General features: G+C 29.9%; 1 protein-coding gene across 1 annotated transcript in view; it reads left to right on the top strand.

The window, feature by feature from the left end:
* Positions 1–455: 455 nt before the first annotated feature.
* The window catches only part of LOC107456076 (chondroitin sulfate N-acetylgalactosaminyltransferase 2), a 61,082-nt gene continuing 50,276 nt past the window's right edge, over positions 456–11,261 (top strand). Inside the window, exon 1 of the mRNA XM_016073844.3 lies at positions 456–810. Coding sequence (XP_015929330.1) covers positions 790–810 — 21 coding nt within the window. The 5' untranslated portion in view covers positions 456–789. The remainder of the gene's footprint in view (positions 811–11,261) is intronic.

The following is an 11,261-nucleotide window of genomic DNA, read 5'->3' as shown; positions in this document are numbered from 1 at the left end:
GATGTTCAAAAATAATTTTCTAGTTTGTTATCGCTATATTTCATTGTTGGATCGCCTTTAGCCTAACATGCCTATGCAAAAAATAAATAAAAATAATAAAAACTTTTTCTTGTCCATTTGTTTTGCTGCATCATCCCATCCAATTACCGGGAACTGTAATCCTTCTCTCGAATCGAATGTTCACAATACAACCCCAGTAATTTTCTGCAGCGCAAAAGAACTTTCACTGATACGAAAGCGAAACAGTGCTCAATCGAAATAACTACCTTCAAAAAGTAAACCGAAACAAACGAAAGGATTTGTTGTTGCTTTTTTACTGAATTGAGTAGAAACTTATTTTTATTTTACTCATTTTATCCACTCTCACGAAATTGTACATAAAAGTCAATCCAATCGCTTGGAAGATGCCAAATTGGATGTTGTTCTTATTCCATCTCTCCACGTCAGATGGCGTTGTACTCGAATTCGATATCACGTGATTCGCATCATGGAATTAAACGAAGGTGGCCAGATCCCGTGTCCCCAAAAATATCTCCTGATGCAGACGATGCGAGTCGGAATTGGAAGATGCGGTTGAAAAAACAAAATAAAAGAATGTTTTAAGATCGGTTTCACTTTTCAAATGAAAGCATTTATGCTTACCTGATTATTGTTTTTGTTTACTTAAACTCCAAATGTTTATTTTTATTCACAAAATAGCAAGTAGCAGTTGGTTGAGAAAGGTGGGACAAGAGAAGATGATTCTAAAACGTGGTCGAAGATAAGGAAAAGAATAAATTTATTGAATGAATGTCTTCATTTTATTCGAAGGTGAGTTTCTTGTTGAACGTAATTAAATTTCCAATTTATTAAAAATGCATTTGCTCTGCTAAATTCTTTTTAATTTCGTTTAAAAAAAACATCTCGTTTGATCGTCGAATTATTTTTAATTGAGATCGCAAAATATATTTAAGCAAAACTAAATTAAATGGCATTTTTTTTCTTCAAAGAAAATTAATCTAAATAATTTCTAAAGGAATTTTAAAAAATACTATAAATCACAGTTTGTCTTAAGGTATTTTATGCATGTGTTTTTTTTAAAGCGAGTTTCAGCTATTTTATTTATTTATTTATTTATGTATTATTATGTAATTATTATTTATTATGTATTATTATTTATGTATTTATTATGTAATTTATTTATTTATGTATTCCTTAATTAATATTTAATTAGGCTTTCTTTCGAACTATCGTCATCTTTTGAAACTTGTCAAAATATGTCATAAACAATGTTTGAAATTCTGCGTTTCAATTATATTTAAACAATGTATGTGCATGTATCACGTAGATTACCGAAATTCATGTTATATTAAACATCTGCATATCAAATATAACAATGTAGCACTTTAAATCTACTACTTTTGAATTTTCAAAATACCGACTTTAATGAATTTTCCGGTAAACTTGGGTTTCACAATATCGAGCGAAATACCCCTAATTTTTTTTTCTTTTCTTTTTGTCACACGCAATTTTTAGCATATTTAATATTACCTTTCAGTATGTAATACTCATTGCATTTAGCACATCTCCCATTTTATCCGTTATCATTGAAATGTACCTTCAATGTGTCAGACACAGTCTGTCACACCGTTACGTTACATAATTTTGAGTCTATTTGACGTAATATAGCCACCTCCGGAACTTATGACATTAATATCTACCTTCTATTTCTTTAATCAACCTAATACCGATAAATACCTTTGTTGTTATAAGTATCTTAAAATAAAAATTTTAAGGTACTTGTCGGCTATAGCGACCATATATATATAGATATTATTATTATTTATTATTATTATTATTAAATTAAATAATTGAATAAATTTTAAAGTTCAATTAAAAACCTTTACACACTGAATCCTTTAAATTCGAATACTAACTGGAACAAAATCAAAATACTGAAACTGATATAAGTTATTTATTATAGATCAATGTAATTTTGTCAAGTTTAGTCAAATGTTAGATTGACTATAATAAAATATTCCTTTAAAGTATAATAAATCTATTTGTTCAGATCAGGAATGTTAAACTCGATTCTCTAAGTGGAAAATAAACATTTTATTACTATTATTTTCATGACAATTGCGAATTTTACTATTAAACTACCGTACTATTTTCATTGATGAAATTTTAATTTATGAAATGCAGTCACTTACATAGCCTTGCAAGCAATTTTTCGGCATCTGACATATTTTTATATGGGTATTTTAAGACGCAAAATTTGAAGTTAAATCTGTAGAGTATCAATCTGTTTAGGAAGAATTAACTAACATTTTCTTTAATAAACTTAAAATAAGAATCTATTCAAAATTTTGAATAAAAAACGGCATTTTCATTTCGTACTAAGATATTTCAGGTATAAATACAAATTTAAAAGTATTTTTTGACATATATATATTTTAATTGCATGCATCAAAAATGCAGGGCAAAACCATGAAATCTCTCCAATTTTTTTTATCATTATTATCAAAATTTTTTATTCATCTTCATGCTTTTGTCACATTACAAAAACTTAAATAAATCTTCTAGTCTTCGATTTTAAATATAACTTAATTGTTCGATGATTTTATTATTAGGCTTCCGTTGACTGCAAACTGTGCTTGTAAGCTCTAAACAAAGATATGCGAGTGAAAATAAAAAATTTAAAATTAATTTTATATAGTTTATACGTACTTTTGATTATTGATTTTCACCTAATAATAAAGTTTTACTTTACATATTGTTATTTAACACGTTCACTACCAGCCGAGTGCAGGTAGTTATACTATATCTATCATTGAAGTATGATGATCTATAAAGATAAAATCAAAGTTAAATTTTCTTATTTTAGCACACATTTTAGTTTTTTAATTTTACAATAAGTTTATTTTACTGAACAATTATGTGTCATGAGAAAACATATTTTCTGCAAAAATAATCGGATGATAATATTTTATCTTATTTCATAACCGGCGTTGAACAGCCGATCCAATTCTGAGTTTACAACTATCAATGTTCAATATCGTAGCCGTTTAATTTTATACCCTACCCAGAAGACAAGGGAACTCCTGGATCAGGCATTGGGACAAACTGTCTTTCACGGAGGCCTTTTTGATGGGACAAACCCTCATTTACGTTACATGATAATGCAAACCATGAAAACCTTCCATGGTTGGCCCTACAGCAAGAGAATTCTAACCCATGATCAATCTACCACTGAAGATATTTTACGTCAGTACTGTGAACGGTGCGAGTCGGGGGCAGAATTCGTATCAACCTGCCACCGCTTGGATATGAACCTGTGTCAACTCATCATGAGGCATCATCCCTGAGCCACTACGACTCTTGGATGATAATATGCATCTTTTAACCATGATACCTCTTTGTCTGTTTTATTGACAGAAACTGTTGGGAAGAATTTCATCACGCTCTATTGCGTGATCAGCAACGAATGTGTTAAATCTTTTCTTGATTCCCCCTCTTTAAATTAATTATAGGTTGCACAGTAAATATTTGCTATGGGATATAAATTTCTTTCTAAATATTTTAATTATTTCTTGCAACTACCATTCACAACGTTGCTAAAATATACGATACGAATAGTTAGGCAATAGGTAAGTCACAAAGATAATAAAATATTTCTAAACCCCATCAAAATCATTTGGCGTTTTGTAATTGATCAAATTTTCTGGCAATCAACCTATGATGAATGAATACAGCGAGAAGTGTCATCAACTTAGTTGAGGAATTATTAACATATGCCGATTTGAATGAGATATTTTATTCATGTGCCAAGGTAAGCTTCAAAGTTAACCTTTCTAACTAAGATTTAAGTTCCTCTGTCAAAATTTAGTTTGATTTTAAAAAATTAAACTATAAAAATGTGAAATTATACTTTATAACTTTCAATATTACTCAGGGCTTGTTGATTATCATAATATACCGGGAAAAAGTCTTAGTTCTAAATTTGAGTTTGGAATAAGTTGATAAAATGTATATGCTTTTCTTTTAAGTGCGGAATTTTGCCTTTTAATTGTGAAATCTACGTCGAAAATGAAATAACAGCATTTTGAGTAGGCAGTGATGAAAGATAGTTTTCTTTTTCATTTTAAGTGTAAGTTCAATTAGGTTTTAATTAGAAAATTTAACTTTAAATTTTTTGTCATTTGCTTCTTAATACTTTTAATCGAAATTAAAAGTTAAACTGTATTTTTTAATTTCCTATAAATTAAAACCTTTATCTCGAAGCAATGATAAGCCACGAAATGTATGTAAAATAAAGTATTGAAAAATGAATGTTTTAGTTATTTTACTGGTTTAGAATGAAATTTAATTTTGAAACTTTCCATTAATTTTTAACTCTCAAACCCAAGATATAAATTTCATTCGAAATATTTATTTAAAAAATAAAAGAATATTCTTTTTTCTCCCGAAAGATTCTATGCCAATGGGAGTGTAAACTGATCCGAAGTAAGACATTCATATGATATACTATTATCTCGCTACTATTATTATACTGTTATCGACATATGAAGACTTCATTTCCGGCTATGATTTTATTAGCGATACTTATTTCTGATTCTTTTTAATTAGTAATATGTTAGGTCTAAAACTAAACAAACCTAACTGACTATTTCTATTATTTTCTATTATTTTCACAATAATTTTTAAGTAGATAATGAAATACCTCTTCCAGAATTTTGATTTATTCTATCTTTTGGATAAAATAAAAAAAAAAAAATCCCAAAACGAGGTTTAATTTTTTATGCTTTTATAATGGCCTAATCTTGTGTCGAATTTGTTCAGAGGAAGTAAATTGAAGAAACCTTGTACCTGTACCGGAAGAAACCTTGTACTGAACTGTAGATAACGATGAATGATCCAACTCAGTGTTTCCCAATTTTCTCGGCTTTGAAACCCGAATGATGAACCCTATTTTTTGTGGAACCCGAGGCTTGATAAATTTAAAACTTAATGAAAATCTTTTATGATTGAAATTTTATTAACTTTTTCAAAAATATTTAATAAGTTAATATAAATGAGTTTTTCATCGTATCGTTTTATCAATATTATTAGGACACGCTGTTTAATTTGCAGGTCTTGAGCTTCATTTAGTCTTGTTGTTGACGTTTGTCATTAAGTCAATTGGATTCAATTATTCTTGTTTTCTAGCTGCGCCATCTATGGCCAAGAATTCGTCTTGTGTCACACCCATACGTCACACTCGTTTATAGGGCTGACTCATTCATGGATCCATAGATCGTAATTTTGACTTGAACCAGAGAACAATCAATCTCCAATCCAGTACTCCCAGAGATATTATATATATATATATATATATATATANTATATTAATATGGGAACGAGGAGGACTTTGTGACCCGATTTTTTTAACGTGCACCAGTCACTATTTAGTACACGGTAAGTCTTTCGGCCTTCTGGATTCGAGTCCAGCACCCTACCAAGCAGCCTATCTCGGCCCCTCATTTAGTTTTTTAATATGATTTTAGCGTATGTATAAACTGAATGTACATAAGCTAAAATGCGATTTTTATTGGAAAAAAATGAAAAATTGCTGAAATGAACGATGAAAATTATTAGAGAGGTATATTTCCTCATTGTTGATTTTAGTTATTTTTATTCTATATGCCAAATAACTAATGCAATTTTTCAAAAATTTGCCCTTTTCATTTTTTATTCAATATATTGTTATTAAATTCTTTTTAACTTTGCTTTTCTTCCTTCACAATCATTTTAAATAAATGATTTCATAAAAGTAACGAAAATATTAAATAATGGGTAATTTAATCGAATATAAATTTAATAACGCGTTTCGAAAATCATGACTGATTTTAAAAAATAAAAAAGGCCAAACTTTCGGAACCCCTTCCACGGAAATTAGTTTCCACGGGACACCATTTGGGAATCGCTACTCTAACCCTTTAATTGCTTTAATGTAGTCCAAACAATAAAGTTCAATGAAAATAAACTAAGCATGTTGAGTTTTTTTTATTTACATTACGATCAATAAATTTACTTAGAAAAATAAATCCACCGTTTCACTCCCAAATCATTGTTCATATTTAAAATGAATGATTGACTGCTATTAATCAGCTTTACTAATTAAACATTATAAATGTACCTAAACAGTTACGAATAAACTAATTACATCAAAAATAAAATTGTAAAACACGGATCTTTACTTTGTAACAAAAGTAAGAGGTCAGAAAAACTCCATTTAAATTCTTCTTCAAATGCTTTCATTAAAAAACTTTAACTCCGTTTTATTCTCCAACTTCAGGCCTGTTAGTGTATAAATATAAACATTAGAAAAGATAAGGGACGCAAAGGCCAAAGCTGTCAAAAGAAAAGGTCTCCATTTATCAGAAGAGAGGAGAGAATTTATTTACTTTTTGCTTTCTTTTCTAGCAGTAACTTCCGAGTAAAAATATGGTTGCTTTTAATGAATGTAATAGTTTTAAATAAATTACTGCCACGTATAATTGTTTTTTACAGCCTTTGGAAGAAACTTATAAAAAGAGTTAGTTTATTTTTTCAGTAAGGACTTTTTCACATGAAAGTAAAACGGTTTTTATGCGTCTAGGAAATTCTATAAAACAGGAAAATAGATGCTTCTATTAACAAGCATTATTTATTACTCCATTAGTTTATAATTAGTTGCAATACCAGGGGTCTGATTAGAAGAAATTTGGGTCTATATCTTTTCATAAAAATATCAATTTTCATTCAAATATCTTTTTACAAAATATCTTTTCATAAAAACGGACCTTTCACAAAATAATTTATCTTTTAATCGGACCCTTCACATACTTGTTTATCTTCATTATTGTTTTGTTAATCGAATAAACCCTTCCTGGGGGGAGGGGAGAAAGACTGTTCGAGACAAATTAAGTTTCAAGTTACTTTTACAAACATCGTGTGCGCATTCTTATTTTATTAAATCATAATTTTTTTTGTGAATAAATAATTGATCAATTTTTATTTATTCATAAAATTCATTAATAGAATATTATATGAATAAAAATTAAATTTCAATTTCTGGCCATTTTTTAAATAAAATAATATAAATTTAAGAATTGTTTAAGTTTATTTAATGCGTGTAAAATATCAAAAGTGATACATTACTAAGTTCTGTTTTTTAAATTATATCAATTGAAATTAATAAAAATGTGAGTGAATTTGTTTCCATTATTCGTCCGAAATGAATATTCCGTGTTGAACAGTATAGGCTAAATACCAAATATTTGTATGTTGCATATCTAATTTAGTAGCAGCAATTGTTGAGCAGAATCTTGTATCTATTTACAATTTGAAAACTTGAAAAGTTTTTTAGAAATTTTTGCAATAACAGGACCCTATTTGCACAAATTCACAAAAGCTGGACCCTGTTTGAAAGAATGTGACTTAACGATTATTTTATATTCACGAACTATGAATAGTTTTTTCGCAATGTTACAAAAACAGGACCTTTCACAAAATGTCTGGACAGACCCCAGAATACATATCGGTATCGAACGTATGATCCATATTAGATTTGTAACAATTACTGTTCAATAAGATGTGCTCAGTTCAATTTCAAATTCTTCACTACTTTATAATTGATAATAATTCATATCGGGACTACACTTACACGATTCATATCGGTTTTTCATCTGCTACCATGATTAGCAAGCATTTTTACATCTTGTTTTTATTTGTGCCGACTGGCTTTCATGGTGGTCAAGGAGCTGACTTCATGTCAGAAAGGTACTGGGTTCGACTCCCACATCGGGCATGGATGTAATTTCTCTTTCTCTTTGCTCTGCCTTTCTTATGTTGTTGGGGTGTTGATCAACCTATATGGTACTAACGAAAAAAAGATCGACAACACCTCCCGTTACGCACACCGATGGCATATAGTTGCCAAATGTGGTAGAAATAGGAAATAAAAAAAAAATTATTTGTTTCTAATTCTTACAGGCATTCAAGGTGCGATTCATAACAGATTTGTAACTATCATTATCTAATGAAATGCTATGATTAGCAACATGACTAAATCACAATTGAAAGTATAGGAATGAACATATTATAGCTTCAATTCTGTAATGTTGAAACACCAAATTAGTGTTTTGACTCTGAGGAAAGTTCTTGTTTATAGAACCAAAACTATTGTTTGTTAATTTCTACAATTTTAGTTGTGCTATATCCACGATATTTTTTCTTCGTAGCACAATGTATACCCTAACATTTTTAGATACCAATTTAGGAAATGAAAAAATTTAATATCCAATGTCTAAAGTCTTCTAACTGCATGTTTCAAGGTCTTTACATCCACATTTAAAGATTCCTAAATTTGATACAAACTCAGAAGACAAAAGAATCAATATTACAATTTAAATATTTAGGGTAAGCTAGAAAAAGAATTGAATTAGAAATCCAAGCAACTCGACTAATTTAACCCTCAACGAAAAGCCATGTTGTTAACGTTGGAACGAACAAAATAAGAGTCTGGCAACAAATGTTAGAAGACTTACTTGTTAAAGCATTTCAATAAGTTGTTACAACTCTTTTTTTCATCATTAAGGATTCAACGTTCTGAGATAGAAGTAAAATACAAAAGGGAAACATTTTATTGATATGTTTTGGAGAAAACTATCACAACAAACAATATATTTTTTTACGACTCACTTTGGCATGCTGCCACAGGATTTAAGTTTGCTTCAATGCATAAGAAATATCTTGAACTATTTCCAATGTAGTGTTTATAGATACAATCGTTCATTTAAAAGAACGGTTCTCTTATCTTGAATTACTAGCTTAGGATATTCTTGATTATTTTCATGAATTATAGATAAATCATAAAACAAGCATGATAAATTACACATATCTCTCTTTCTTACAAGACAATTATAGTTGTAACGGATAGGTGAAAAACATAAGAATATATATTAAATGACATTTTGAAGGGACTAAATTTTTCGCATTCTATTTGGTGGTTATTATTTAAATGTAAAAAAATAAATAAATGGAACGATTTTAATGGAACAAAAAAGTTTGGTAGCAGTTATTTTTATCCACTGAGTAGTCTCTCTATAATGATACCCCCTCAATATCTCGTTTGGAAGTTTTGGTGGCTCAGGTGATAAAGCGCTCGCCTCCCAATGAGATGACCCAGATTCGAATCCCAGCGTTTGCTGGTCGATACGAAGCTTACTCTGCTACATTGCTAACGCAAAATATCCTCAAGTTAGACAGATCATGGCTTAGAATCCCCTTGCTATCGGCCAAATCATGGGAAGTTTTCGTGATTTTTTCTCACCATGTAACGCGAATGTGGTTTGTTCCATCAAAAAGTGCTCCATGATGGCCAGTATGTCCCAATGTTTGATCCAGAAGTCCCCTTGTCTCCTGGGCTCGGTTCAAAATTACAAGGCTACGGAATGGAACACTGACAGTTATAAACTCAAAATTACTGTTCAGCGGTTATAAAATAAAATATGACGTTTGGACACGACATTCTTTTTAATGAAGCCTGATTCTTCTTTTCCTGAGATGTTTATAGATCGTTTGTGACACGTTCATGTCTATCTACAATGATGAGATCCTGGATGATTGTGGATCTCTAGAGTAACATATAGAATTATACCAATTGCATCCAACTAATGATCAGGGAATCGTGGGGGGGGGGCAACGCAACAGAGTGAAATTTCCATAATGATAAAATCTATCCTTTAAATTATCAAAATTATGGACGGACGCATCGCCTTGTAGAATTTTAACCCACGCCATTGGGATAAGTCATCAGTATTACAGGTTGTATTCGGTCAACAGTTTTGTTTATCTATGATATTTAATCCAGACTTCTATACGCACAGGTGCTTACAACAGCTTTCTAGTTGCAATACTGTGACGCGAAATGCTATCTGTTTTAAATATCTGAACTATAATAATACGTGTAATTTATTAATAAATTTAATAGCTAGCTTTTACATCCTTGACTTTGGCACCATCGGACAAATTAGATGTCTTATAAATTTTAGACTTAAAGAACACAATAAGTATGTCCGTTATCAAGAATACGAGAAATTATCGATTGCTGCTCATTGTTGGAATCTTGGGCATGAATTTATTTTCGACAATGTCAAAATTATTTCAATTCCACTCACATCAGGTCATCTTGATGCTTTGGAATCTTTTTTAATTCATAAGAATGCTGAGTCCCTTGTAAACGACTTTAGTTTCGTACGACCATAACGCGTAATGTCCTGGTTTGCCTGTCTTTGCCACTATGGTTTTCACTTGTTCTCATATTTATCTTTTTTCTCTCTCAACAACTGAGAATTTTTTAAATTTGTTTCTCGCCTTAATTTTTTCATTTTTCGTGGACAACTGTGTGTTTTATACTTCAAATCACTTTTGTTTCTTCTCGTTCACGTCTGGCAAGTCTTGAAAATGGGCGCTTGTTTTTCAACGCTTGAGACACTTTGACTGCTATTTCCTATTTCTATGTTTTTGACACGAATTAAGTTTCTAATCCAGCAATAGCTAACTTTCATATTTAAACTTTGAAGAATAGTGACAAATCTGTATTATATAGACGAGCCATTCTCTTAACATAAATTCTAGATTTCTCCTAACTTTTTGTTGCAGGCTTTCTCGCATAAAAAAAAAAGCAATTCACGTCTTATATTCAATAACAAACTAGTGAGAAAGGAAATTTTAGTAGAATTTCGTCTAGGAGCACTAATTTTAGTAGGTTCTAAATTTTGTTAAATTTTGAATTGAATCAAAACAAAAAATTTAATTTTAGGATTCATGTTTCGTGACTCATTAAATTACAAAAAAATGAATAAGAAATAGCAAAACAATATTTACACATTTAAAAACTAAAATGTACAGTTGAAACACTAATATTATACTTTTTAAATTAGTCTTAGTTCATTGCATGTATTATAAATAGCCGAGTTTTCAAATCTGTACTAAACCCTGTAACAATCTGTTGACAGCAATGATATATTTATGCAGTTAATTTTCACTAACTTACTACGAACAAACGCAACTCATATTCCAAAACTTTATACAAAGGATTTGCCTTCAAACGTCTAGATTTAAAACTATCTTTCCAAATATGACTTTGTAATACTTGAATTAAATAGAGATAGCAAAGTTCATTTAAAATAAACCTTCCAACTTTGACATCGTATAATACTTGAATTAAATATGATATGCTGAGTTTGCTTCTACTT

The sequence above is a fragment of the Parasteatoda tepidariorum genome, chromosome 3 (genome assembly GCF_043381705.1).
Source record: "Parasteatoda tepidariorum isolate YZ-2023 chromosome 3, CAS_Ptep_4.0, whole genome shotgun sequence".
Taxonomy (NCBI): Eukaryota; Metazoa; Arthropoda; class Arachnida; order Araneae; family Theridiidae; genus Parasteatoda; species Parasteatoda tepidariorum.
Note: the sequence above shows the minus strand (reverse complement) of the source record. Positions and strands in the feature narration are given on the sequence as shown.